This window comes from Paramacrobiotus metropolitanus, unplaced genomic scaffold, assembly GCF_019649055.1.
Source record: "Paramacrobiotus metropolitanus isolate TYO unplaced genomic scaffold, Prichtersi_v1.0 Parri_scaffold0000006, whole genome shotgun sequence".
Taxonomy (NCBI): domain Eukaryota; kingdom Metazoa; phylum Tardigrada; class Eutardigrada; order Parachela; family Macrobiotidae; genus Paramacrobiotus; species Paramacrobiotus metropolitanus.
Window position 1 is genome coordinate 815,662 of NW_026570226.1, and position 27,796 is coordinate 843,457.

Sequence of the window (27,796 nt, forward strand, 5' to 3'; positions counted from 1 at the left end):
AGTGTTTTTGTCAGAGTACGATCGGTATTGTGACGGTTTTACTATGGCTGCATCTGTCGTATCAGCAAAATTGCAGTTTTACAACTGCTAAATCTTGGTTTCCGCGTATAAGAGAGCTGCGAGTGTAAATAAACGAATCGGTAAACAAGCTAAACATGTATCGCTTTACTGAGGGGTTTGTAATAATGTCGCTCCGTTTATTTATATCGCATAATTAATTCTTCCATGGAGAGAAGCGTGCTGCCGAAACTTCATTAGTCCTGAGTTTTGTCAAAGTTAGCTAAGTGGCGAAACTTAATAAGTTTTTGATAATATTAAATAGCCTTATGGCGGTTTGCGTTTTGCATTGTAAGTCGAGTAGCAAATGTGAATCTGTCTATGTTAATCTTGCGTTTGCTGATGGACGAAGGACACCATAATTATATCGCATTTTACTACGCCCTATAAACATTTCCTATGCGGCACAGGAACAATCTTTTTATCTACGGTATATGTATCTACATGTTTGTATGTATTGTAACTAAACTTAAGTATATCAGTGTATAATATGCTCCGCTTCTGATTCCGGTGTAACGTGATTATCAGCTGAGGCGCTTATTAATTATTGCTGATTTTATTTCATCATTAATTGGGACAGGAAATGATTACCAGTATATACGGCTTGTGGGCGATCTGTACACGGCAGCTACAAAAATTGTGCTCATCTGAAAATTGTTTTCGGTAATTCGCCTATGATCATTAGTTTTGGTATCGGAAAATGGAAAACGAAACGAGAAATGGCTCTACGTGGACACTGCTTACACCGGGAGGCACACCGATGGATGGCTGCAATCGCAGCTTACAACTGTTTTTCACAAACAACTACGGAGGCTGGGAATGGATTACCAAAATAACCTTTCCGATACTGCTAGCCATTGGCACCGTGGGGAATATTGTTGGCATTCTTATTGCCTACCGATGTAAACGAGGCTCCCAGCGCACATTTTTATTGTGCCTTTACTGCATTAACCTCTTGTACTTGTAAGTTTACGCATTTAAAAACATAACTGCATGCAACAGTAATAATACTACAGGGGTGTTAAAATACTGGCTACAGGGGTGAAAATATATGACGCTTAAAATTCTCGTTGTTAAATAAAACGTATTCTATTGTGACTTCAGTTTATTTCACAACGATTTTCTAATGGTGCTTGTTTCGAAGATGGAATAACCTTATTGTACTTATTGGAAGCAAAACATGGGAACCGGATCCAAGTGATGACACCAGTGTTTACAACAGTTTCTTTATTCCAACCGGCGGAGTATGGTTCTATCTATCAGAAGTGCTGTATTTGGCATCGCAATGGTGCGTCTAACATTTAAAAAAATTTGTGAATTAGATTTATTAATTCTAAATTTTATCTATGTTCACCTTTTATTAATTGGCTTTAGGATACTGATGATGTTCTGTTTTGATCGGTGTGTCGCAATCGTCTTCCCGCTTTATCATTTCGCCAACTGGCAGCGCGGTTTTGGAGCATTGGCCATTACATTAGCATTTGCAGCCGCGGCTCTCAATGCGCTTTTACTCCCGGTTACTTATTACTGGAACCAACAAAATTTTGATTTCACCGTCAATAGTTATGTGAGAAATATGCCGGACTATCTATCCAGATGGAAAGAAGTCGACGTATGGTGGGAGGTAAATATTGTGTAATTTTATGATCAAATAAATAAATATGGCATTTCTGTCGGTTAGACAGTACTTCTATAGGCCCAGCATAACTGCATAAAGTAATTGTAAGAAACGATGTCCAACAGTTGGACTGTTACTTCCAACTGAAGCCGATTTATAGGAAAGGTCATAACTGAATAACACAAAGCGGTCAATATTTCGGTTAAATACTGATATCTGTCGTTGTTGTCTTATAATTATACTTCACCTAAAACATATAGATTCTACAACAAAAACATTCGTCTAAAACTATAATTTAGCTGTTATTGTACAATAATGGTAATACGGTATAATTAACGGCATGGTAACCATTACAAAATGGCTCATTTGTTTTAATTACAGGCTCTTTTTGGGATCATTGTGTATATCCTGATATTCATGTGTAATACCGTGCTGTTGTATGCATTAAAACAACGCGAGCGGCGCTGGTCAACCGATTCGACTTCCGGTCTCGACATTTCCGATGCCGGGAATAGCTCCATACAAAATTCAAAAGCCTTATCGCTTAGCCCAACGTCCAGCGTACATACGACGTATGGTGCAAACAAGTCATGGATGGTCACGCGCTGTCCGCGATCCTGTGCAGAAATTTCCAAAACCCGAATGCTCTTTGTCAGCTCTTTGTTCTACCTCATCACACAGAGCCTTACCATGATTATGCCGTTTTTGGAAATTGCCAGCCATCCACCGTTCTGTACATTTAATTTAACCATGTCGTTCTTGATACCATGGGATGCCATTAGTTCATTTTTGGTCAACATATACTTCTCTATTGGATTTATATTCCTTATAGTGGTTGGACCAATAGAACGCAAAAAGTTGTGCTTACTTTGTCCTTGATCGATTCTTCTTATAGTTTGGGGGGACGGTATACTCTGTACATGCATTGATGTAAATTCTATTTTGCCATCGTTTACCACAGGTGCATAAGAATGATGCGACAAGTGAGTAACACATATGTCCGAGACTCCGAGGTACTGTTAACGTTGTTGTTTCGTGTACTAAAAAACGCATAGTTGAACTGTAAAACAATGATTTTCCCATGCTAGCTAAATTATGAAAACAGCAACTGTCAAATTACTCATACGTGCCATCAGTTTTTTAGCAGTTCATGAAAGCTTCAGAGATGTACAATATTTTTTGCAACGTAAATATTCTGACTTGCATGCAGACGAAAACCTTTTTTAAAAGACTTTCAAGCCGATCTTCCAAGTTTCAATCGGTTTCCCAGAAACAAAACTGCGTCCAAATCAATTTTACTCGCAGCACTGTAGTAATCTGCTGCTGTGTATCTTCCTCTGGCAACACAATCTCTTCCAGTCTCGTACAAATAACCCAAAATAAACAGCGACATGGCTAGTGACCTTTTCGTATCCTCCTCGTCTCCACGGTTGGCACTGGATGATGTTACCTGTCTGATAATTGTATCCACCTTTCCCGCATCTAAGCCTTTAAGATTGCCTACAATATCGGCCGCCCGGACGGCCCATGAGTATGCCGACTCCGCCATGTTGTTTTCCAAATAATACAGAGCAATGTGACCTATAGCGCAGATGTTGTTGCGCGTCCCCGCCAGAAGAAGGTGTTCGTGGGCCAAAGCGGAGCTTTTCTGACAGCCCAGTCCATACAGATAAAACATTCCCATCTGCGCTACTGAACTGATGTTGCCGTTTCGAGCAGCTTCTGAGTGCCAGTAAAAGGCTTTCGTGTAATCTGCTCCTTCCGGCTTACTGCACCGGCTGTAATAGGATCCCATTGCGGTCTGACAAAGTACTCCAGCATCGGTCACCACTTGCTTCTCTGAAGACATTAATTTTAGTGAGTAGCTTTGCATATCAGTGATAACTCTTTGTTAATTAATATTTGAAGTTATTCAATTAATATTTATACATTTATCATACCGGAGAACTGTCAAAACTAAAGATTAAAAATACAGATGCAGATACTGCTATGCCAAACGGCTAAAACTCTTGTTGCGGCATTCTTAAGTTCTTAACAAAATGACATACATTTTTATAACCACAGAAGTAAGTTTATTTCTTTTACCAACATTTTTGTGTGGATCAAAGAGTATTTCATTTGCTGCTCTCTGCCACCATGACACCGCCAGCTCTTCGCTTCTGCTTGTTCCATAACCTTGTGCACACGCGTTTCCCAAATGGTAGCAAGCCAAATGTCGAAACTCAACGTCCACGGGACTGATTAAAGACATTTCGTAAACCTTTTGCATTAATGCAAAGCCAACTGCGGCATTTTCCTCTGCACCTTTTCCGTCATAAATCATAATTGCCTGATAATACAGGCCTGGAATAAGCCCTTTATCGGCCAGTTCCTCAAACAGATGATAGGCGTTCTCAAAATCTTCTGGAAAATTACGAGTAAGTGTTAAAACTGGTACGCGGTTTAAATTCATGATATCATTGTTATATAACATTTTACTTTTCTGACAAACAAACGTTTTTTCATCACAGAATATTGTGCAGTATAAGGCAGCTAATCTCTGTAAAAGTGTATTGCATGGGCGTAAATTCTGTGACCCTTGTTTGCCATATGCATGTCAGAGTGTCAGACTACAAAAAGGATTTCATTCATAAGGATCATTACTGTTTACTATAAACATTTGTTTATTTTTACGGTTTTTCTTTGCGCAAGGCTTTCGCTACTGCGTAAGCTTTTTCTGTTATGAGTAGTCTACGACCTTGCCCAGGTTACATCTGATCGTCGCAGACATTAAACCCCCATTAAACAAACAAACAAACTATCGAAAACTTACTACTTTCATATAGCGAGAGTGCTTCCTTGAACTGTTGATTAATGTGGAATTCAGGATTTGTTTGGTTGTCCGTAACTGTTTGATTGTCAACCTGGGAACTGTCAAGATTATCCGTATCAAGCCGTACATCGTCGCGGGATAACGGCTTGTACACACCAGACTGCAACATCAAGTGGCGAATTAGCTCATCGTCTGCTAATCCGAAATTTTTCTGCACGGGCGACACCCGCTGCATCATGATCGCCAATGTACAGTACTTCTTTTGGGAACTAACAATAAATAAATCGGTATTTCACTGTAAACAATAGTGTATTAACAACAGGAGGCACCTAAAAACACGTTTGTATAAGGCGCACACGGCACAAGAATGATGTGTTAATGCGATAAGCTGCAAGAAAATATCAGTTAATAATGATTTCTAATATAAAATTTATTGCTATTCCTGTTCGTTTCCTTTGTTGTGACACATAAAAAATAAATCAGGGACAAACAAATTAGCCAATACATTCCTAAAACCGTATAAGATCTTACGTACCGAACAATGCGTGATCTGGCAGTAAATTATGCTTGCGCCTTCCTACACCCACAGATGCAGCCGCTGCATCCTCAATTCCTTGGAAACACTCTTACCTTTTTACTTCCTGTCGTCCATAGGTGGGATCGTACTCGTACAACAGAAATTTTTACAGTAGATATAATACTGTATTTGTACTGTCTAACAAAACCGTGTACTTAAATAAAACAGTGATAAGCAATAAACAGCGATAAACAATAAGCGCGCAGGTTAGTACTTACGCGATAGCTTTGTATGTAGCTCGTATTTTAGTACAGTACACAATAATTAATGGTAAGTAACTACTTACAATACTTTACAGATTTTCTCGTGCTTTGTTGGTAACTGGGAGATCTCTTGTCAATTGCCTGCATCAGAAACATCTCCATTACTAAAAACAATATTAGTAATTTCAATGCATTGCAATTTATCAAAATATATTTTTGAAAAGGCAAATAATGAAAACTTATTCTAATTTCTATAATATGAAGTGTTGACCCTATCACAGGTATTTCGCCGCCACATCTACGCAATCCGGAGCGGCAGTGGCACAGGAACGTTCTGACGAGACGCCTCTTGGCAAAATAGTACTTATAGTTATGTGTGAACTGTGATACTCCTTTTCTAAACTATTGGTTTTGTATTTATGTCTGTTTGTATTTATGTCTCCTTTTGTATTTATGTCTGCCAAATGATTCGGAAAACTGATGAATGATGGTGTAATTTTTAACTGGTAAGTAGATTTGGACAACTACACTGTACTCATGCTAGGTACTGTCTTTGTGCACACTGCACAGCTACAAATTCCTACAATACATCGATAACTTATCGACGATACGTGTTGCATTTTAAGTACTGTCAATATGTATAATAACCATTGTGTACTCGACGTTTTATAATGATTATTCTTTATTATGTTGTCTAGAAATTGTTGTACAATTGTAATTTTAGGCATAGAGTAGGCATTTTAAGCCTAAGAGAATCGTATCTGCAAAGGCACTGCGGCAATACGCGGCATGCGCCCGGTATTAAAAGCGCCTTGTGCCTAGTTTTTACTTATTTAAAGAGGTACAGCTTTTTTCTCAGAGTCGAGAATAAAGGAACCGTAGGTTTTCTTTTAAATTCCATTAGTGCAGAACTTACAGTGCCGTTTCCATCCGGTGAGTTATCATGGAGCAACGGCTGCGGATTATAATTTGCAATTTGTCCATTCAACCTACGTAAATGAAAAGCAAGCAATCAATGGATCTCCGCAAGAATCTGTAGTATGAATAATAACATTCGCATCAAACCAATACGCTCGTATTAAAATTAGAAATTTCATAAAGGAAGTACCCTCATAAATATTATCACAAACTAGCAATATATATTAATTGTATACCGAGTGAGCAGCGTAAGGAAATCCACTTCTTTGTGATTCACATTGAATTCCAGAGACTGACTAAAGCGCTTTATGAAATAGGAACCGCTCTGTGGGTTGCGAAATGCAAAGCAGCCACCAATAGTGGAATGTACAAGAACAATCTCTTCCTTTGGTATAAGTGGAGCTATGTTTGCCGAGTTCTCATCCGATGCCAACAGTTTCTTCTTTCGCAATATGGTCAACCCCATATCCGGTTTTCCACACTTGGGTACATGGAAGATAAAGACTTTCGCCACTTTCTCCGTATGATTTGCTTTCTCGTAAAACGGCTGGATGATTTCGGTAAAGGTCAAGAATCCGTCGTACAGTAATACGACTTCATGGTTAGCTTGCAGAGGCTGTAAGCTTTGTGAAAGCACTATCAGCATGAAAAACTTTGGGTGCTGTGCGGCTTGGCGGAGATTGTTTGCTTCCTCAACCAGGAGCTCCGACACGTCGGTGCAGTCGGGATCTTTGATTAGTCGTACAGAGCAACCGGCCTCCGTTAGAAGTTTATTCAAAGTAGCCCCGTCAACATCCACTTCTGGCCGCGGAGATACTCTGTATTTATCTTTTAGGATCGCGCAATAGTTTTTTAACTGGATTATTATCACCCGACCGGGAGAATGCACCGGCGAAGCCGCTCGTTCTTCGTGTTTATCATCCCATTCGAAATCCAGAAATTCTGCCAAAATAGAACTATTGATATTTTTTGAAGCAACAAATACAAATGGTATTTTTCATCGCTATGACCACTGACCAAAGGACTTAATAGACAATTTGGGCAGGTTGCGGCAGTAGCAATACCAATGACAGTAGCGGTTATTTCGCCAGAGACGCACTATAGCAAAATAGCGCAACTGTCACTGGTACTACTACGGTCGCAGTTTTGCCCGAATTGTCTATTAATACATACCGTCAGTTGTCTCTGAATGCAACTCTAAATCTGAGAGGATCTGAAGGTGGTCCACATCCAGAGTCGTGTCGTCCAGGGCGGGCATCTTTTCTTCTTCAGGAATACTTCTATCCGGTACCGCCATCCTTTCACATTTAAGTCCCTACCTATTTGATTTATTCAGTATTAACAAAAAATATCAAAGTTTTGTAGAGCTTGACGTATAGAAGTACAGATGATTATATACGCAAAACATTCATGACACGACGAGTTCCACTCGGAATCATCAAATTACATAAGTACTAACGCGTGTAGCCGTGCACTGGGTTTGATTTAAATGCCATTAAAAGCATTTCCCCATTGTACTATTTGGTAATATTACAGTGTTACTGTGTTCTGCTTGCCGGATGAAAGCCGATTTTGGTCCGAATTCTAGTTTATTTGCTAGAATTGCATTGTTCATACTTTGAAAAGTTCAAAGGTTGTTTGCTAAAATACCCAGTTTTTAACACACACATATCTTTCGCACTTTCACTTCGCGATACAAGAAACGAATGCACGAACCGATTGCAAGGGTGCGCACATATTTACTTATTTAGGCATTCATAGGTAACAAGTACATTATGTAGGTATGTAGGTACTGCTACAGAGCAGCAGATGAGTTGTTCTTGATTCGCAGCGCAGCCAGCGTTTGTTTGGCTGTTGTTTGTATTAAACTCGATCTAGGGACAGACAGGGATAGTTCCGGTCAAGCACCACCATGGCGCAAAATATTTACGACAATCCAGAATTTTTCGAAGGATACGCCAAACTCAACCGTTCCGTAAACGGGTTGGACGGTGCACCGGAATGGCTGTCTCTTGCTCGAATGTTACCGAACATGAACGGGCTCCATGTCGTCGATCTGGGATGTGGCTACGGCTGGTTCTGTCGAGAGGCGCAGCGTCAAGGCGCTCAACAGGTTACCGGTCTGGACATCTCTACAAAAATGCTCAATAAAGCCCGTGAAATGACAACCAACGACCAGGGAATTACCTATCAGCAGGAAGATCTCGAGGCACTACAGCTTCCAACAGCGGCGTACGATTTAGTCTATTCTTCCCTAACTCTGCATTACGTCGAGAATTTGTGTGCACTGATCAAAGTCGTTTTCCACGCATTAAAACCAGGAGGAAACTTTGTTTTTTCTGTCGAGCATCCGATTTACACTGCGCCGAAAGAACCCAGCTGGCTGATGGATCGCAGCGGAAACAAATCGTGGCCTGTAAACAATTACCAAGCGGAAGGCCGACGAGTAACCAATTGGTTGGCGGAGGGAGTGGTCAAGCAGCACCGCTTAATGGCTACGTATCTGAATTTGTTGGTGGCCAGCGGTTTCGTTATTGTGCATGTGGAGGAATTTGGTCCAACAGCGGAACAGATTTTGCGTAATCCCGCTTTGGATGAGGAGAAGGAACTACCCATGCTGCTTTTGATTTCTGCCAGGAAACCATAATGCTCTAGCTTGTGCGATTTACAGCATCGAGAAATGATAAAGTTCGATTTAATTTTATTGATTTCGTTCGATGTACCCCGCTTGGTTAAAAGTAATTTCATCAGGTTTGATTTGAAATAAAATTGAAGCAGAAATTCTATGCAGTTCCGAAACAAAAAGCAACCCGCTCAGGTTTCTAGAGAAATCGGAACTGTCTTCGTTAGCATTCTTGGAAACAAATGAAAATCCTTCCTTAAAGTGGAAATAATTATTAATGGTTCCATGTCATAAGCCGACGTCTCCACATTCGTATCGGCTTCCGTGGCTGATGATGACAATCGTGCAGTTGTTCGCAAATTCCCGTTAAGTTTTGTTAGTAAATCAACCAGTACCAGTTGCTGGTGGCGAGAATTGTATCGTAAAAGGCTGCACAGTTTTTGTACAAAATATGATCCAAGTTCGGGATACTGAATGCTGCACATTGTAGAGCAATCCGCATATAACACTAGAAAATCCGGATCGAGTGGTGCGTAATCGATGCCGGGAAACGGGGATGCGCACACGTTAATCGTAGGAGCAAATTCAATGGATAACATTTTCTGAATGTTAGAGCATGAATTAATAAATATTATTTTTGGTATTCCTGACAGCTGACGACTTTTTCGCAGTGGATTAAATAGCTTCCGGCACGAGATATATTCGTCAAAAAAGGCAAGATATTTCTTTGTCCCATCGTTCGATGGTAGCAGATGCGTTATAAGCACACATATAAACGAGTCGGAGTTCGATTCGTCTTCCGCTATCGCTTTCACAGTATTTCTTGCATCTTTCACTGTGCTGTTGATCTTGCGCTCCACCTTGTAACCGGCACTCCTTAGAACATCGTAAAGGTCACTGGCGTCTTTGCTGGCATTCGGAATAGGAGATAGTCCGTATTTCCTCCGAAAATCTGGATCAAGGTTTTTCAGTTCGAAAAGAATTGCTGTGCCACGGAATGACGGGTCCGGATTTTGCTCGTACGCATCAATTAATTCGAAGCCTGAATCTGTCGCAGCATTGCGGCCTTAATAAAGGTAAAGACAATTATTGTAACTGTCTATGACAATTGTACTAATTGTTTCAGTTTTAGGCATTCAACAAGCGTATTGGGAACTTACGGTACGATGTCGAGCGGCTTAACGTGCGAACTTTCAGAGAAACGTTTCTTTGTAGGCTTCCAGTCATACTCCTTGGCACAGTGGAGGTATTTTCCGGAATCGTTGTTACTTGTGCGGATTCCTTTCCCGTAGTGCTGCCAGATACAGGCAGTATTACTGGAAATTCCTTTTTGTTGATATCATCGGTACTTTTGCGTCGCTTCATCCGAAAGCAACCGGTAAGGTTTGCATTGCCCATTCTTGCGAAGGAGGTGAAGCTTGCGTTCTTCGGCGGGTGAAGGGCCCTTTCACCTGATTCACCATTCCGGTATACAAACTGGCGAAGGATCTGCGAAGAAGCCGGCCTACTGCGGATACATACAGATCCTGTACATGCCCGTAAAAACTACGACTGCATTGTTAAAAAAAGCTCGCCTTTTCAAATTCTTGCACTCAGTTTATTAAAATTTTAGATAAAGATGTTTTGGAGACTACTCCGCCATGGATAAAATTTATGTCGCCCTACTCGATATCTGTACTGAGCAAACATTCCTACTTGAACATTCATATAGTTCCAACTCTGCAGTTCATCCAGCTAAATTTTCTCTACGCAGTCATGTTGTCTACAGAATATACCAAACGTGCCAACATAATCCATATTCGCTAGCAATATCTCCGAGCCAGATCTTATTCAAACAACCGTCAATGGAAAAGATATCTCGTACAGTGTTTGCATAAGACATAAAATGTGTGAACACAAAAATTCAAATTTAAATCAATCATAAGTAACAGTTCAAACAAAGAATTAAGTGCCTTCGCATCAATGGAACGGATTGGAAAAATCATAAAATTTTACAGAATTATAATATAAAATTTAATAGATTCAAAAATTAACCATTGGCCAGCGCCGGCATCACAACGACCCCGTCTAGCCGTAAATGTATGGCACTGTGTGCGAAGATTATGGCATGAAAATACCAAATAACCGCGATGTCATCACAATAATTGTATGAGCTGCAGGTTTCCGCTAATAATTGTCAGGTCCGTGGTGTTGTGGGCATCAACAGGGCCACGTTATTCACATCCAGCGGATCAGAGAGCCATCCATCCCGCATTCCCTCGAACATGAACAAAACAGGAATTTTGGTACAATACGGAGATTTTCGCAGCGGATCAATCAGTTCGCTACGGCGCAGGTAGCCATCGTAAAACGGCAGGAAATCATCGCCGATATCCGGTGTCGTCCGCACCAGCGTCAACACACCACGGGTCAAGATGACACACACCAGACAGTTATAGTGTTCCATGGTTGAGTCGGTGGCCAGTCGCGCCATTACATCCCGCACCTAAACGATCGACAACGTTACAAGTACCGTCTCTTTTATCATAGTTTCATATTATATATGACAAAATACTTATGTAAAATTTACATGCTATGCGGCCATAAACTACAATGCGGAATAAATTATTCCACGTAAAAACACATAAATTACACATAATTATTCCACGTAAATGAATAACTTCTTCTAGAGTACCAGTTTTACTTTTGACAAAGCAGTTATGAAATTCGCAGCTTAAATCGCATTTGTTATTGCGCGCAGCACCGCAACTGAAGTGTTTAGATATATTGTACAATTAAAAAAAATGAATTGTGAAAATTCAAAATCGAAACCAGCTGTCATTAATATTAACATTCAATGTTAAATACATATCGTGAAGGAAATATATAACAACTCAGGGGCTTTACGCCGTATTGCGCCGTGCGCATAAAACCGACACCGAATAACGAACAAAAATTACCTCGTCCGTGGTGGAATTTTGTTCCACTTGGAGAGCGGCCACCCCGGCGGCGCGGAGCAGTTTGGTCAGTTGTTGCGTCTCCTTGAAAATATGGGAACGCTGTGCCAACTGGCACTGGGATTTGAAGGGCGGATAGAAATCACTGATTTCGAATATCACAACTTTGCCGCCTCGACGATTCAGTCCTCCGTTATTCCACGGGTGCATGGAAGCGAAACGACTGTTGACGGCTGACGAGCTGGGAAGCAGTTCTTTACCTATAATAAACAGCAATTTAAAATAGATACCCATCATTATTCCAACCCTTTCCGCTTTCGCTATATCAACTAATTTTGAAACAACTATACTAAACAACAATCTGCAGTGAACAAACCCTTGACGGCCGATTTTCCTGTACGACACTGGTGGTTTCCGACTCAATTACATTCACATCTACTCGCACTGGTCCTAAACTTTTTTATTCGCGCCGCGCATAAAATCGTTTATTCACTCTGCGTTTAATCACGATAATTCGGCTTATGTTTGGTCTACACTTTCTTTATACTCGTATTTAGAATGTGCACCTGTTGCGCTTGCTCCTGCTTGGAGATCCGTTCTGTGCAGCTCCACCAGCTCCGACGCATGGACCGGAGCGGCGACAGCATTACTGCTAGGAATGATGGTAGTCGTGGATGCTGTGGGTCTTAATGATGCTGATGTGCCAAGCGACTGTCCACGTACCGAACTGCGAGCCTTGTCCTTGTTATTGTAATTTGGTCCTCCGGGCAACCATCGCTTCGGCTTCATACAACTACTTCCCATAATGTACCGCGAATATGGGAAGTCGCGGACAAGAATAAATCCAAATGACAGCCAGTAGTGCAGCGCGACTTTGGTGATCACAAGCTGTAGTTCCGACGGATAAAACCTTGAGCTCAGATAGTACACTATTTCAAGAAAATCGAGCATTCATTATCAAGATCAGACAAGATTTTTCCTTTTCCTTCCGAGTTACGATGGCATCAAGGCATTCAAGCGTAATTCCTATACTGTAGTTTACTGGTCCGTAAAGGTAGTGTATCAGCTGATCGATCAACCCACGCTCGATCATTGATCGTCATTCGTCAACAAATTTGCAGAACAGCAATAAACAGCAGGAATTAACGATAAAATACGGGCTTTGCAATGGTTGACTGTCAGTACGGTATACGGAAAATTTAGCATGAAGAACGTACGGTGTTTAACATACACTTTCGCTTTCCATTTATGATATCATTTGCACAAAATGAATGCTCAAAAGCCGGAGGCGAGTAGCATAAACAAACAGGACCATCAACACGGGCCAGTCTGCACTCGGCAGCTACCATAGATTTTAACAATGAACAAAATTAATAAGAATTTATCACGAAATCACTGAATGCGTCATTGAACGACGATAACAACCATAGGTACCAAATTACGTACAACACTAACAGCTTTCGGCTTTCCCGATTCGCCGCGATAAAGTCTGGACAAAGTTGAGATAAATGTCGCAGTTGGTAACCGGTTCCACATTTGCTGTTAAGAAATTTCTCACAAGTTACTTATAACCATAACACCACATACGGTAATTATTAAATGTACTTACCACCAAAACCCAATTTTTCGGCCTACGCATTTAAGCAAAATAGGCAGCAACTGAACAATGTGACCGGTTTTTCTATGCACTTATCATTCCAAATCACTGTTTCTAAAAAAGCATGAATAAGGTTTCCAAAATGCAGCTTTGCTGGGAATATCTTCCAAGATTATAATAGCAGACCAGTTACGAATATACAAATGTGTATGTTGAAATGTTGCAAAAATTAATGAACATGTTCAGCCGCCGTCAGTGCGGCAAGCAGGATCACCAAAATAATTCTTACACGGTATTAATCAACATTCGAAGCAAACAAGGTTTTCAAATTAAATCCAAGTGTGCTGCACATATTTATTATACAGAACTTCCAAAGGTGACGGACTTAACAGAATAATTATTCAACAACGTGAAGTCACCTACCCGAGTAACATTGTAAGTGACAAAAACAGATGTTACTACGTCCGTATAAATCGACGGCACGATACAGGAGGATCATAATATCAATAATGGCATCTCAATTTATTCCACGATCAAATTAGAAACACACTCGATGATCACCACGCACTTCCAGAACATCAGACAGTATAAGAAGTTTCAGGCGAGCACTGCGATACAGTTCACAGATACAGGCTCGCGGCAAATATAATATCACGCTTGAGCTTCAGGATACCTAGAATATTGAAACACATCCAATGTACGAATCGATCACCAATCGATAACTGCGGGCAAAAATGAAACAATATTATACTATATCGTGCCTACTGTACGCACCCGAGGTGAAGCGCTCTTCCAGCGGCTCATTACCGATAACCTTGGCCGCTGCAGCCATTTGCCGCAGTAGTTCTTCCAGTAACCGTAGGCAGCGTACAATGGTCCCTAACAAACCAATAGTGTTTGACATTCGTTCCACATGGATCGATTCCTTCCCTTACCTTCATAAATACCACTTTTGCAGATTTCGGCAAAGCTGGAACCATTACACCACTGTAGGCAAATATCCATCAATTCGGGTTTGAGCTCGCGCGTAACGGCTTTTTCCTCTGGCACATCACATTCCTTGGAAACTGTCGCAATTTTCTTCGAGATCTCTTGAGCTTGCCGAAGGACACCCGATAACCGCTCATTGATCTTTGGCGCTTCATTGCCAAAAGATTTACTGTTCTCGGCTACGAAGCAGCTCAATAACGACACAACATAGGCCGGCTCCAGGTCATTGAAGTGACCGGCGAAGAGCATTTCCGTCAACAAAAGTTCATCCGCACTGCAAATTTAGTAAACCCTTTTATGCTATGCTTCATTTCGTAATTAAAATAGCTTTAAAATAGCTGTAAGTTCCTTAACCATTTTATTCGAACTGTCTTCATTATATCCGATAACCTTATTTTCGGATGCGTAAAGCAATAACCAAACGGTCCAAACCCATCCATTGGTTGTTCGATCCCAGTCTAAAGCTGCCACTTGTATCACAAACCCAAGACTGACTTCTTATTTTTTCGAAAACTTAGCCAGAATAAAGCAATAAGCAGGGTATGTACCGGCTGTGTCCTTTTATCAATACTCCTAATAACACTACCCCGAAAGTAAATATAGTGTAACTAACCAGAGCAGGTACAAGGTATACGCTAATCGGTTTAAAATACATACGGTAAAACTGTAACTTGTATTAAAATCCCCAGTGACCGCAATCAGTCACCGCATACTCTTATTCTGAATAACGCACTGATAGATCCTTCATGATAAAAAAAACACTGATAAATCGTTTATGACGCACCGAGAAAACAAAGCACCAATATCATTCAGCGTTTAGGCCAATATGGGGATCGACTATCTAGCAAAAATTACCAAGGAAGCACAAAATTCCAGTCAGGCACTGTATTAGCATGACATAAATTATAAGGTAATAATTTATATTTTAATTTTAATACTTTGTACATGCGGTATTAGCCCTAAATTCCGATAACAATCACTACGAACGTACCGTACTACAATTAAAAGAAAACATGTCAGAGCGATTTCCTTATAGAGCGAACGCGGTAAAAGTATGTATATGTTCCCAGAGTACTGGCCTACTCTCACCTAGCGCCGCTTGCATAAGGCTTTGCCAGTCAGGATTATTCGATTGAAAATTCCGCAAAATATCTCTGTCAGTAAAGGGTAACGTGAGAGATGATCTTACCAGCTAATTTCACAGGCAGCTCGCCCTTTTAAAGAACATATGCCGTCGGCATTGCAGTAACCCAGTTTCTTCAGCACTCGAATTCGACTTTTCAGTTCATCATGCAGTCCCACTTTGGTAGTGTCCTTAACCTCTTTCTCCATTCTGGAAATGTCTTTCTCCAGTGAGATTTTCTTTTTATGGAGAAGCATCAGATCATCTTTGGCTGGATCACCATGGATTGGTAGCGCCTTCATTCGGGCTTCCAAAACAGTCAACAATTTAACCGAGTCGGTGAATTTCTCATCTTTAATTTTCATGTGGTTAACAGGGTCAAGTGCGGGCATACCATCCGGAAACCGCTTGTGAACCTCCTAATCACAAATACAGATTTAATTTAATGCAAGATTTAACGATTATCGAACAATTCATTAAACGCTAGCTTTTACTATGAAAAAGTCAAACAACTTTTCAACTCATACATGCCACTAACAGACACTTGCCAAGTAAAAACTTGAATTGCGAAAACATACCTTCAGAGACTTCAACAACTGCAATCGTCCGTCTTTGTTTGACAGATCTTCTGGTACATACAGCTTCAAGCTGCTCAAAGCCTGAATAGCTCCAAGGTTTGCTTTGATTATCTGTGAATGTAAAGTAAGATAGTGGGATCCAGACACAATAAAGTTGACAATAAAGTGGTCACTCACCAAAGCATCTTTCGCCTCTTGTATGCTAACAGGCTTTAAATAGCTGAGACCATCTGATCCTTCCAGATTGGCCAAATCTCTGACAGGCAGCGCTACTATCAAGCAAATTTCGGAGTTCTCAGCGCTCTTATCTTTTTTCTTTTCGCTTTTGGTTTTCTTGTATTGTAGGAACGGACACCAACCGAAATCCATCTCGTTGTGCCTCAGCTGCAAGAACCAATCCTCAATAAAAATATTCGCTTCTTGCGCAAAGTCATTTCACCGCAATCTTCCATAAACAACCAAACGCAGAACGAATTGCATTTTGTGAACAACCGGATTACGAAAATTTAACATAAGACCGAACTAAAAGATGCTCCCAAAATGTACACCTACACGTAGCAACCGTCCCGGTGTTAACCAGGCCAAAACATTTTCCTCGCTGGTGATGATTTCTTGCACCGTTTTGGTCAACCGCGTCACTTCGTTTAGAATACGAAAGTACTGACTTAAGTCTTCGGGTCGAGGTATCACCAGTTTCTCCAATTCCTCTTTCTTCTTCGATATTTCTAAAGACGGCAAAATTAAAAGACAAATTACTCAAACAATTCCGTACGTCGAAATTTTCTTCTTTTATTTGTTTGCCCTTTTAATACGATAATCAATGCCGTATGACAACCACAATAATTGCTTTACCGGCAATGAAATTCACAAATACCATGCATCACAGTTAAGGAAACTATGTTTGCATAGTATTCACAATCCACTAACCTTCGAGTGTTTTGGGAACATCGGCATAACTCTGGTACTGCAAGAAAGACCTCTCCAATATATATTCAGGAGAGATTCCGTCAACTCGTAGAAGATTCAGGATCATATTATATGTCAACCGAAAAGCGCTTTTTAACGGATCGGCGCTGCCCTATAATAAAAATTTCAAACTCGAATAAAACGGGAAATATTCCCGATCGTTCGAAACTTCGAATTATTTACTTTGACAATGTTTTTCAAAACCGCCGAGGGAATCTGTTCGTCCACTTGGATTAACACAATGCCACGAGTATCGATTCCTCGACGTCCGGCACGACCACTCATCTGAATAAATTCGTTGGAAGTAATCTACAAAAAGAATCCATTTTAATTGCTCAGCTAATTGTAAATACTTCTTTACATTTATGGATACACGGCAATTGTCAATCAGCAAATCATAAATAAATCAGGCACTCACAAATCTGTTCTCCTTTCCGTCGAATTTCCTCAAACTAGTGAACAAAACTGTTCTTGCTGGCATGTTTAAACCCATAGCAAACGTCTCGGTGGCAAACAATACCTAACAAGCAAACAAGAAAAATAAACTATAGCTGGTAACCGCTGGTGCTGAAAAGGTGTATGGTCTCCGTTCTGAAAGTAAGCCCAAATAAACCCATTTAAACATACTTTAATCAATCCTTCTTGAAACAACAGCTCAATTGTTTCTTTGATTAAGGGCAACAGCCCAGAATGATGGATACCGATGCCACGTTTGAGAAGAGGAACGGTATTGAGAATCTGAGGCAATTTGCGCTCATCCGGCGATAATACTTCGATTGCGTTTTTAAACACGGCATCGACCATTTCTTTTTCTTCATCCGTATTAAAGTCCATTTTGTGCATGCTGGTAGCGTACTGCTCACATTCGCGTCGGTTGAAGGAAAAGACAATAACTGGTTCGTAATTTCTTTCCATAACCATCTGCACCAACTTCGTTACGGTGGCTTGGCCTAAAATGCATAAATCGATTCCACTAAAATCAAGCAATGGATTCGAATTTATTTTTCATCAACCAAACCTGATTTGTTGCGATGGGCTTGTTGCTTTCTGCTTAATTCATCCGATGTAGATCCTTCCTGTAAATGCTGCATGGCGGTTGCGAAATTCGCTTCTCTGTACAGGATACACACACGTAAAAATTGCAGTCAGGAAGAAAAAAAGCGGAATACATAAGATTTATGATAAGAAGACATCTCAGCCACTGTTACGCAAAACATATCTCATCTTCGCTTCAAATTGACCATCAGTATCGATCTCGCTTACTAAGTAAAATAATAGCACGTCACATATCGGCCAAAAAGCGAACTAGTGATCACCGTTAAAGTGATGCGATTCTTACCGGAAGTTCCTGTTCTCGTCCATGATGAGATAGAGCCCTTTACTTCCAGCCGGATACAAATACTGTTGTAAGGGCACGGGACGGTGTTCTGTGTACACGACGTGACAGGGTTGTTTGTGCAGCCAGGCTATCCATTCCGCCAGCTGAATGGCATTGGGAATTGTGGCGGACAAGAAGACGAATCTGACTTTATCTGGTAAGAGGATAATTGTTTCTTCCCATACGACACCTGTATCGAAATCAAACATCCATTTACACCCAGTCAGCCTGCCAAAGTTTGCGCTTTATACCTCTCTCCGGATCGCGCATGTAATGAATTTCATCGAATATCACCCATCCGACTTCACGCATTATCTAAGAAAACCATTTCAGGGTAAAAAATTATAAGTTATTAATTACGCACTGTTATTTATAATTTTTTTTTATTTATAATTTTTTACCCTGAAATGGTTTTCAGAAAACCATTTCAGGGTAAAAAATTATAAATAAAAAAAAATATAAATAAGAGTGCGTAATTAATAACTTCATTTAAAAAACAATATCACCAACAATATTTCATTCATAAAAATTATAAAAACATAAAAATAAGTTAAATTCCATGAAAGAAATACCGTGGCGTACCTCATTTCCGCGGTAAAGCATGCTCCTTAAAATCTGAAACCACAAAAAAATTCCGCGCTACGTACACAGCGTTCCGACAATTTAAAGCCTAAAAAATTATGTCAAAATCTAAATACAAATGTACAATCCTACCTCAGTGGTCATAATCAGCACGCTCGCATTGGGATTTATAGTGATATCGCCAGTCATGAGACCGACTTGCTCCTGGAAATGGTCCATCATTTCCCGATATTTCTGGTTACTCAAGGCTTTTATGGGTGATGTGTAAATAACACGTTGATTGTTTTTTAAGCCTTTCGCGATAGCATACCTGCAGAAGAAAAAGTAAACAAGGTAAACGCAATGAGCTTCGATTGCGTAATCACCACTCGCACTGTTCCACTCACTCTGCAACCACTGTTTTCCCCGCCGATGTGTGAGCCGCCACCAGCACCGATTGTAGATTATCAATGCAGAGGATGGCCTGCGTCTGGAAAGAGTCCAGAACGAATTTATACTCGCGGAGCGGCGGGCCTTGACGGGGCTGGAGCGGAATGTAGTCGGCGCCCGGAGGGATGGCCACTTCGTGGATGCATGACACCAGTCCAGGAATGGAGCGTACTTCCATTCGGTGGAATTTCTGATTATCTTGCAGTTCCACCGTGTCCATCGACAGGCATGCCCGTTTCGATAGAGAATTCGAGGAGGTATCCATTCTTTCAGGTGAGGGACTCTGATGGACCCTTTTGGTTCCTCCATACATCAATCGCGAACCTAGGGGAAATGCCAACTCGTTACCAACTACCAAGCATCGGAAATATGTCAGAGTTCTATCATAGACACACCTGAAGAAGTCCCTTGGATCAAGTATTCATCGCCTTCTTCGTCACTATCCAGATCCTCATGTGCGTCCGCATTGATATCCGAACTAGATGGAAGATCGTCCGAAGCAATGGCGTTTTCAATCGTCGACATTATTATGTTGCCTCGTTCACTTCTCTCAGTCAGCTCACATACTCCGGTCTACCGCTGCAACAAATAATATTATTTTGAAACCTGCCACTCTATCAGTTTGGAATTTTCCGCAGAAAGTTTACTAATGAAACACTAGACTCCATGCACTATTACAAAGCCAGAAAAAAGTTTCTCATGAAGCTGGAAACCAGAAAGTACTTACGAGTTGCAGCTGACTTAAAATCAAAAGTAACTTGCAAAAATAAAAACTGAAGTGTTTTTCACAGTTTTTGAATCGGAAGTGCCGGATCGGAGCCAGACCGGAAGTGCTACATATAAAAGTGACTGCCATTCTAGGGCGAGCGAACAGCTCACGAATTTTAAAATTCGAATTTACAGTACCTACTCCGATTATTTTGACTAAATAAGTACGAGTACTACGTGCGCCACTTAGGCCTTGTCCCGAATTCAAAGCGAATCTCGTTATGGTACGGTTGCTCAACCGCACGAGGTGGCTGTATGCAGTGGCCACGCCTACAGATACGGTACGCGAAGCCACCTCGCGAGGTGGAGTTGCTGTATCGCAACGAGATTCGCTTTGAATTCGGGACGAGGCCTTACTGTATGCCAGGAGGCGCTTTTGAAAAGCAGTTTGTGGAATTACCAAAACAGCTGCGCATTGGGCAACCCCCGCAGGTTTGATGTTTTTTCGATTTGTTCAAATTCATACAATCCTGCGTACCATAGCTTGAAAAATGCAGAAAAAAAAGTTAAGTTTGAAAACGAAAAGTCTATAAGCAAAAAGTTTTGAAAGAAACGTTTGATTTGCGATTTAAGAGAATTTCGTTCAGCATGGAGGTCTACGAGGCGGTTTGCCATAGACCGCTATGCTGAACGAAATTCTCTTCAATCGCAAATCAAACGTTTCTTTCAAAACTTTTTGCTTATAGACTTTTCGTTTTCAAACTTAACTTTTTTTTCTGCATTTTTTAAGCTATGGTACGCACGGATTGTATGAATTTGAACAAATCGAAAAAACACCAAACCTGCGGGGGTTGCCCAATGCGCAGCTGTTTTGGTAATTCCACAAACTGCTTTTCAAAAGCGCCTCCTGGCATACAGTAAGTGGCGTACGTACTACTTGTACCTTGGTGCTACACTGCACACTGTGCAGTTTTTTACTAGTTAGTAATCCTAATTTGTAACTCGTAAGTATTGTTTTTACTCGTAATTTGTCATTATTTAACAACTGTCAACTGGTAAAATTTAGCCTGCTAGTTGCAAGCACAGCGAATGTTAACTGAGCCAAACAAAAGCTAACAGGTAAGCCACAAATATCTAAATATCGTGGATTGTTGTGGAAAAAAAAATGAGACTCTGATTCCCGGCTATTGCATGGAAGCAAATACAAATTCGTGCAGCAGTGTTTAGAGTACAGTATTGCACACAGGAAAGTGTTCTCTGGAATCTGGGGTCTAACTGCAAGTGAAAATAAGTGTTGCCTAATAAACATCGTAACATTCATGGGCTCTGTAAATACGCCTGCGTATTTTAGCAGATCAAGGAACCACGAAACCTTAAAAATCAACCAATTAATCGTAAGCTGTGCACATAAAATCGGGCAACAATTATTAGCATTAAGAAATTATTACTAAATTGCATAAGTGTCGACGGATGCCGCGCAATTGCAACACGCACATCAGTGTTTGGATGTTCCACTCGTGCCTTTACAATAATTAGAATGTACGATATTGCAGTAATATAGATATTGTATAATGCATATAGTTATATCTATATACAAGAAACAGCTGCGGCTTCGCCTCCGCGTTTCTTGTGATCCACGGCCCGAATCAACGAATAGCTCAGTTGCTCATTCACGTAGCGTTTCGGGCACTGGATAGTGGTAGTAGCTTGGTAGCTCTCTCACTCAGGTAGCGATTTTGCTCACTGGACAGTGGTAGCTCGGTAACTAACTCACTCAATGAGCGATTTTGATCTCTGGACAGTAGTGGCAGCTCGGTAACTTACTCAGTTAGCGATTCTGCTCACTGGACAGTAGTGGTAGCTCGGTAACTTACTCAGTTAGCGATTCTGTTCACTGGACAGTAGTGGTAGCTCGGTAACTCACTCAGTTAGCGATTCTGCTCACTGGACAGTGGTAGCTCGGTAACTTACTCAGTTAGTGATTCTGCTCACTGGACAGTAGTGGTAGCTCGGTAACTTATTCAGTTAGCGATTCTGCTCACTGGACAGTGGTAGCTCGGTAACTTACTCAGTTAGTGATTCTGCTCACTGGACAGTAGTGGTAGCTCGGTAACTTATTCAGTTAGCGATTCTGTTCACTGGACAGTAGTGGTAGCTCGGTAACTTATTCAGTTAGCGATTCTGCTCACTGGACAGTGGTAGCTCGGTAACATACTCACTTAGTTAGCGATTCTGCTCACTGGACAGTAGTGGTAGCTCGGTAACTTATTCAGTTAGCGATTCTGCTCACTGGACAGTAGTGGTAGCTCGGTAACTTATTCAGTTAGCGATTCTGCTCACTGGACAGTGGTAGCTCGGTAACATACTCACTTAGTTAGCGATTCTGCTCACTGGACAGTAGTGGTAGCTCGGTAACTTATTCAGTTAGCGATTCTGCTCACTGGACAGTAGTGGTAGCTCGGTAACTTATTCAGTTAGCGATTCTGCTCACTGGACAGTAGTGGTAGCTCGGTAACTTACTCAGTTAGTGATTCTGCTCACTGGACAGTAGTGGTAGCTCGGTAACTTATTCAGTTAGCGATTCTGCTCACTGGACAGTAGTGGTAGCTCGGTAACTTATTCAGTTAGCGATTCTGCTCACTGGACAGTGGTAGCTCGGTAACATACTCACTTAGTTAGCGATTCTGCTCACTGGACAGTAGTGGTAGCTCGGTAACTTACTCAGTTAATGATTCTGCTCACTGGACAGTGGTAGCTCGGTAACTTACATCTTACTCAGTTAGTGATTCTGCTCACTGGACAGTGGTAGCTCGCTCACTCACTCACCATTAAATAATACAAATGCGGCTGTTTGCAATTCTAGCAATTGCTTAGAAGGATGGTCCTGCCAAAATCGAACAGCCCGATGTCCGTATGGTCAATACCTACCATTATATTAAAAATTTGCCGACAACAAAAATCGAAAAATTAACTTGTGATTACTTAATTTTGTGGTTGGTGTTGTACGAAAATAAGTTTAATTTATTCCGTTTAATATGCGTATTTAATAATTTTTGTTGCATATTGTATTCAGGCAAAATTTTTCTAAGTTCCAAGGTCACCTTGAAACTGGGTTGGATCGTTTGCGGCATCGTGCCGGCACGATTCTGATCGAGCGTATTCAAAAACAAAAGTCATGTGACGCAGTTCTGGACCACGGCCGATCTAACTGTGGTATCAGATTTTTTAAAACGTTCTTGGTTAGAGAGATCTCCAGACTGTGGGGAGGCCGCGCGTAATATTGATCTTCTTCCTAATATATATCTATACCTATATAGATTATATATTTATCTATATATATATATATATCTATATATATTTATATCTATATATATTGATTAAATATGCGCAGGCATATTGTAGCATGTATTCCGCGTATAGCGAAATCCAAGGACTGTAGTGGAGACTTTGGAGCATGTAAGTATAGTACTTGAGAATGCCTGCATGGAAATCCAAAAGCTGTAAGAACGCGTTCACATTATTATTTTTGAAGTTTTCGTTATCGTGTAATCTTATAAGTCCCTAACCATTACAATTTGATGCAGATTATTAATCAGCACTCGTATAGGTAATTTGGTACGTACAATAATAATATCCGGCAAAACACAAGGAGGACGCGCACTGACATGTGCCGGTGTACGTACAGGATTTAAGAATGCAGAGCGACAATTCGCGAACTTTCTCAGCTGGTACGCCCACAAGAGGAGCAACGATTTTGATCAACATTTAAAGGCTTCGCAGTGTGCCCTTCCATTTAGTTCACATCTTGCAGCTTGCAAACCACCCAGTCCTTGTTTACCGGCTTTTACTTGGAAAATCCCATTTCGTAGTTTTCTCCCTAACGATTCACCATGGCACCAAAGTATAAGCTGGTTTACTTCGATGCCCGCGGACGTGCTGAACCTGCCCGCTGGGTTTTAGCCTACGCTGGCGTTGACTATGAAGATCATCGCATCCCGAAAGATCAGTGGCCCACTCTGAAATCCACCGCTCCCTTCGGACAGGTGCCCTATCTGGAGGTGGATGGCAAACCGCTGCCCCAGAGTCTGAGCTTGACTCGTTATCTGGCTCGCCAGCACAAGCTGGTTGGCAAGGATGACTGGGAAGCAGCTCAGGTACAGTACCTTGCACAGTTTCTGATTAATTTTCACATGGCGTGTGTATGTATGTGTTGTTCCTATATGCGAGTACAGTAAGTAATTTCCCGGCCCCGGCTGATAGTTTTCCGTTTGCAGGCCGACGCTCTCGTGGATTACGTTCAAGGTACCGTAAAATGCTGTATCATTTCGGTCGATAATCATTTCACAAACCCGATATCGCTAGCCATGCTCTGCATAGTGAAGGGACGTGTTTGCATTGTGCTACCCAACGGCTGCAGTTGACAATATGCATATTTATTCATTTCAAAACCGGTATTCGCGTGTGAAATTTTATGCAGTTTTTTACCACACTGATGCATGCAGGCAGTAAATTTGAATACATTGAACGGTTCTCGCCTGAAAGCAGCGTAATACAAAAGGTGATAAATTTCAAGCCATTGAAAATTATTTTAATTTTCTTTCACGGTTTGTTCGTTTAGAAATGGCCGTTAATTGTTTGACGTGATACGATGTCTGCTCTTACAACTGATTCTTTTAAAAAATTTACCAGTTCTATTTTCGTGATAATAAACTACAATTCTTCAAAATATTATAATACTTTTTTGATACTTATTGTTAGGTGAGGACATTGCAGGTGTACATGATCTGTAGCGATAGGTGCTGAATGGTGTTCGCATGACCTTTGTTTTGATCTACTACAATATGCAAAGTATGTGCAGTCTGCAGAGAACTGACATTGAAGTGGGTAGGTTACGAAAACAGAAGCATAAGAATGATAACATTGTTGACGACGTCGTAACTTTTTTTTTCTAGACCACAGATAGTTATACTCGTTAAAAGAAATTTTTTAAATTATTAAGTTGGGTTAGTATAAGATTGAGTTTGGTAAATAAATATCTGTAGTTCTGGCTGTACGAGTACTTCTCGTATTGTACTTCTGAAAGAGCGTTTGGTGACCTTAACAACTTGGCTCTTATGCGAGTAAATTCTAACAGTTAATTTCTCGTGCTAGTAATTAGTTTTGTAAGTGTAGTCCTCTTGCAGATTCTTTGAAGCCATTGATGGCCATTTTTCACGAACAAGACGAGGGTAAGAAGAGCAAGCTGAAAGAGGCCTTCGTGAAGGAGCAGATCCAACCGTATCTGCAGGGACTGGAGCGCAAGCTGCAGGAGAACAACAACGGCGACGGTTTCTTCATTGGGAGTGGACCCACCTGGGCTGATTTCGTGGTGGTTGTCGCTCTGGATGGCATTCTGGGCATGGAAAGCACTCTGTTGGACAAGTTCCCCAAACTGAAGGCCCATAACCAGCGCGTCCATGAACTGAAGGGCATCAAGGAGTGGATCGCCAAGCGTCCCAACACTCCCATGTAATCCGACTTCCGGTTTCGGTCGTATGTTGAGCATGTACTTTCCGGTGCTGACATCAAATTTTGTTTAGCGCAGCTGTTCTCTAGCATTAAATGTAGTAGTTTGGGTGTTGGTTAAAGTTCCTTTTTGCTGTTTTCTGTCATGCGTAGTATAAGCGGGAAGTGCACATTCATTTAATAAAAAGCGCTTTAAAAATTCGGATTATCGAACACTGTACTTACTTAATTACTATTGCAGTAATAACTCACCAAGTACAATTTAATTCAAACGTAGAATCGTTTTCATTGTCCGTTAGCAATTAGGTACAGCACTATGCCACTACGAGTAGCATTTCAAAGTGTAGAAAAACGACCATAATAATGTTACTCGTATGTAGAAAGTTCTAAAGATAAGTACGATATGCTATACTTCTACTGTAAAAATGTACGATGTCCTATACAGTCGGATAACCTATTTAACATTACGAGTCGGCGTAATTTTTTAGGTTCCCGAAGTTAATTTTTCCAGTAAATAAACATACTTCTAAGTTCTACAGCTTTTCAACTGTGTGTTTGTATATTGTCTTGAAACCAAAATTAAATAATGCAAATATCGTTAAATGTAGTACGAGTAGTTATTCTTTATTTAATTAGACATCAAAACCGAACTGAACATGCAGAGTATGTACACTGTATCAGCTACCAAGCAAAAATAGTGCCATGCAAAAATTACGAACCTACGGCAGCTTTGTCGAAACCAGGCTTTGCCTCACATACGAGCTTACAATTAGGTAATTTATTTGATCGCTCTTGTCGAGTGCCAGTGATAGGCTCCCAAAAAAATTATTCCAGCAGTTATCAAGCGCAGTAAATAAATAAACGTATGCGAAGCACAACACTAGCGTGCAGTTGCACTCTTCAAATACCGAGTAGTGCGTAAGAAAATGCTTGATTTATTGAAATTATTGGTAATTTTTGTCAGACTGGATTCGCAGGACGTTTGGCAATCCATTCGCGAATACCGGGTAGATTGCGAACATGTTCGGTGTGGACTTTCAGTCGCGGGTATTTGTCCACGATGTGTGCGTCCATGCTGCAAAGTTTTTCCAGGAAAATCGTTACAGCAAAATCTGCCCAAGTGGGATCTTTGCCGACTAGGTACTGGCTGCCAGAATTGTGTTCCAACTTCCGGTTCAGTCCGTCCAAATACGGAATCACTGTCTCTCCGATGTACTTCTCCTTAATGCTTTTTGCCAGCTGCTCGTCCTTAGCCCGGAGCGCTCCAGCGTATCTGATGTAATCCTTCGATGCATCTTTATTTGAATGAAAGGAAAATAAAATAGTTAAACGTAATATAAACTGATAAATTGTTTACTATAAATGACTGTCATTTATTCACACGGGAATTTTTTTACGCAATCGTAGTATTGCATCGACAGAAATACCGAAATTGTATAATGTATCCCTATAAATAAACCGAAATTCTTACCACCAAGATAATCCACAACAGCATCAGCTTCCGCTTCCTCCCAGGCATTGTGTCCAGCCACCTTGAATGTGCGTGCCAAGTAGCGAGCGATGGCCTGACTCTGCGACAACGGTTTACCGTCCACTTCCAGGTAGGGCAGTGTGCCGTCCGGTGTGGTTGGTTTCACCGCCGGCCACTGAGCATGTTCAATGCGTTTATCTTCGAAGTCTTGCCCGGCATAATGAAAAATCCAACGCGGAAGTTCAGCACGACCGGGCAGATTGAAATAAATCAGTTTGTATTTATGAACCATTTTCCGGATATTAGTTCAAATAAGTAAAAGCAAAACGAATTATTGCGAAATTGTATTTTGAAATTATCTGCCGCGGAAACAGTATATTGCAAAAATTTATATAGTCGTTAGGAGCGTAATTGTTAGTATACTCGTAGCACTTCTAGGCAATTATTTAACGAAAACTGATAGCGTAATCTACAACGCTGCAAGAACCTGAACGTCTTCTTATCGCGAATTTTCTGCTGTGCTGCGAACTAATCTTTTGCTGTGCTATGCCAATGAATAAACTGCGGCAAATAATTCGCTGATTAGGCTCACGCGCGTTATATACCAGGCCAGTTAGTTTGCATACTAGGTATCTCAACCCAGCACCGGTCGCACTACCGGTCTTGGCAGCAGTACAAATAATTCTACGATAATTATTCTGTTAGCTATTCCAGCCTATTCGGCA

At 41.0% G+C, this 27,796-nt stretch overlaps 6 protein-coding genes across 15 annotated transcripts; 3 read left to right on the forward strand and 3 right to left on the reverse strand.

Moving 5' to 3' along the window:
- Positions 1–154: 154 nt before the first annotated feature.
- LOC129581589 (uncharacterized) lies at positions 155–2,696 on the forward strand. 2 transcript variants are annotated; one of them, XM_055472761.1, is made up of 5 exons: positions 155–507; positions 743–1,020; positions 1,202–1,345; positions 1,432–1,681; positions 2,057–2,696. In XM_055472761.1, exons 1-5 carry the CDS (start codon positions 457–459, stop codon positions 2,552–2,554), a joined length of 1,221 nt encoding a protein of 406 aa, XP_055328736.1. In that variant the 5' UTR covers positions 155–456; the 3' UTR covers positions 2,555–2,696. The 2 variants fall into 2 exon arrangements, with proteins under 2 accessions (XP_055328736.1, XP_055328737.1); XM_055472762.1 differs by having other exon boundaries at positions 155–487.
- Positions 2,681–7,726, reverse strand: LOC129581590 (LRP2-binding protein-like). Of its 4 annotated transcripts, XM_055472764.1 has the most exons (7): positions 7,645–7,726; positions 7,359–7,504; positions 6,422–7,127; positions 6,184–6,256; positions 5,351–5,408; positions 4,488–4,647; positions 3,980–4,078 (listed from the first exon to the last, which is right to left on the reverse strand). In XM_055472764.1, exons 2-6 carry the CDS (start codon positions 7,480–7,482, stop codon positions 4,604–4,606), a joined length of 1,005 nt encoding a protein of 334 aa, XP_055328739.1. In that variant the 5' UTR covers positions 7,483–7,504; positions 7,645–7,726; the 3' UTR covers positions 3,980–4,078; positions 4,488–4,603. The 4 variants fall into 4 exon arrangements, with proteins under 4 accessions (XP_055328738.1, XP_055328739.1, XP_055328741.1 ...); XM_055472766.1 differs by lacking the exon at positions 3,980–4,078 and having other exon boundaries at positions 4,513–4,647; positions 5,023–5,408; positions 7,359–7,720; XM_055472767.1 differs by lacking the exons at positions 3,980–4,078; positions 4,488–4,647 and having other exon boundaries at positions 4,727–5,431; positions 7,359–7,720.
- Positions 5,446–8,966, forward strand: LOC129581591 (uncharacterized protein HI_0912-like). Its single transcript, XM_055472768.1, has 2 exons — positions 5,446–5,773; positions 8,064–8,966. The coding sequence occupies exon 2, from the start codon at positions 8,098–8,100 to the stop codon at positions 8,830–8,832; it is 735 nt and encodes a 244-aa protein (XP_055328743.1). The 5' UTR covers positions 5,446–5,773; positions 8,064–8,097; the 3' UTR covers positions 8,833–8,966.
- Positions 8,967–10,215: 1,249 nt separating this feature from the next.
- On the reverse strand, positions 10,216–20,222 carry LOC129581587 (exosome RNA helicase MTR4-like). Of its 6 annotated transcripts, none has more exons than XR_008689515.1 (22): positions 20,115–20,222; positions 19,783–19,966; positions 19,345–19,711; positions 19,091–19,268; positions 18,959–18,991; positions 18,628–18,691; positions 18,338–18,566; positions 18,017–18,111; positions 17,626–17,948; positions 17,417–17,518; positions 17,182–17,307; positions 16,960–17,110; positions 16,585–16,757; positions 16,210–16,416; positions 16,033–16,143; positions 15,521–15,873; positions 14,277–14,605; positions 14,116–14,220; positions 13,765–14,014; positions 12,311–13,283; positions 11,748–12,004; positions 10,216–11,293 (listed from the first exon to the last, which is right to left on the reverse strand). XR_008689515.1 is itself a non-coding variant. In XM_055472760.1 (18 exons), exons 1-18 carry the CDS (start codon positions 19,910–19,912, stop codon positions 13,962–13,964), a joined length of 3,129 nt encoding a protein of 1,042 aa, XP_055328735.1. In that variant the 5' UTR covers positions 19,913–20,101; the 3' UTR covers positions 13,658–13,961. The 6 variants fall into 6 exon arrangements, 1 of the variants encoding a protein (XP_055328735.1); XR_008689517.1 differs by lacking the exon at positions 20,115–20,222 and adding an exon at positions 13,354–13,455 and having other exon boundaries at positions 19,783–20,101; XR_008689514.1 differs by lacking the exon at positions 20,115–20,222 and having other exon boundaries at positions 19,783–20,101.
- A 3,649-nt stretch (positions 20,223–23,871) lies between these two features.
- Positions 23,872–25,799, forward strand: LOC129581593 (hematopoietic prostaglandin D synthase-like). Its single transcript, XM_055472770.1, has 3 exons — positions 23,872–24,249; positions 24,370–24,397; positions 25,279–25,799. Exons 1-3 carry the CDS (start codon positions 23,986–23,988, stop codon positions 25,605–25,607), a joined length of 621 nt encoding a protein of 206 aa, XP_055328745.1. The 5' UTR covers positions 23,872–23,985; the 3' UTR covers positions 25,608–25,799.
- Positions 25,800–26,356: 557 nt separating this feature from the next.
- LOC129581592 (glutathione S-transferase 1-like) lies at positions 26,357–27,634 on the reverse strand. Its single transcript, XM_055472769.1, has 2 exons — positions 27,072–27,634; positions 26,357–26,895 (listed from the first exon to the last, which is right to left on the reverse strand). Exons 1-2 carry the CDS (start codon positions 27,361–27,363, stop codon positions 26,561–26,563), a joined length of 627 nt encoding a protein of 208 aa, XP_055328744.1. The 5' UTR covers positions 27,364–27,634; the 3' UTR covers positions 26,357–26,560.
- Between the last annotated feature and the right edge of the window lie 162 nt (positions 27,635–27,796).

Coding starts and splice junctions, on each gene's coding strand:
- LOC129581589 (XM_055472761.1), top strand. CDS start 457: ATGCGGCACAGGAACAATCTTTTTATCTACGGTATATGTATCTACATG. Junction 508..742: donor GTATATGTATCTACATGTTT/GTATGTATTGTA, acceptor TATGATCATTAG/TTTTGGTATCGGAAAATGGA. Junction 1,021..1,201: donor TGCATTAACCTCTTGTACTT/GTAAGTTTACGC, acceptor CTTGTTTCGAAG/ATGGAATAACCTTATTGTAC.
- LOC129581590 (XM_055472763.1), bottom strand. CDS start 4,725: ATGATGCAGCGGGTGTCGCCCGTGCAGAAAAATTTCGGATTAGCAGAC. Junction 4,079..4,487: donor ACTCTCGCTATATGAAAGTA/GTAAGTTTTCGA, acceptor GTAATTTTCCAG/AAGATTTTGAGAACGCCTAT. Junction 3,515..3,760: donor TGATCCACACAAAAATGTTG/GTAAAAGAAATA, acceptor TAATGTCTTCAG/AGAAGCAAGTGGTGACCGAT.
- LOC129581591 (XM_055472768.1), top strand. CDS start 8,098: ATGGCGCAAAATATTTACGACAATCCAGAATTTTTCGAAGGATACGCC.
- LOC129581587 (XM_055472760.1), bottom strand. CDS start 19,912: ATGTCGACGATTGAAAACGCCATTGCTTCGGACGATCTTCCATCTAGT. Junction 17,949..18,016: donor AGCCCATCGCAACAAATCAG/GTTTGGTTGATG, acceptor TATGCATTTTAG/GCCAAGCCACCGTAACGAAG. Junction 14,015..14,115: donor GGAAGAGCGCTTCACCTCGG/GTGCGTACAGTA, acceptor TCAATATTCTAG/GTATCCTGAAGCTCAAGCGT.
- LOC129581593 (XM_055472770.1), top strand. CDS start 23,986: ATGGCACCAAAGTATAAGCTGGTTTACTTCGATGCCCGCGGACGTGCT. Junction 24,250..24,369: donor ATGACTGGGAAGCAGCTCAG/GTACAGTACCTT, acceptor TTCCGTTTGCAG/GCCGACGCTCTCGTGGATTA. Junction 24,398..25,278: donor TCTCGTGGATTACGTTCAAG/GTACCGTAAAAT, acceptor GTCCTCTTGCAG/ATTCTTTGAAGCCATTGATG.
- LOC129581592 (XM_055472769.1), bottom strand. CDS start 27,363: ATGGTTCATAAATACAAACTGATTTATTTCAATCTGCCCGGTCGTGCT. Junction 26,896..27,071: donor TGTTGTGGATTATCTTGGTG/GTAAGAATTTCG, acceptor ATTCAAATAAAG/ATGCATCGAAGGATTACATC.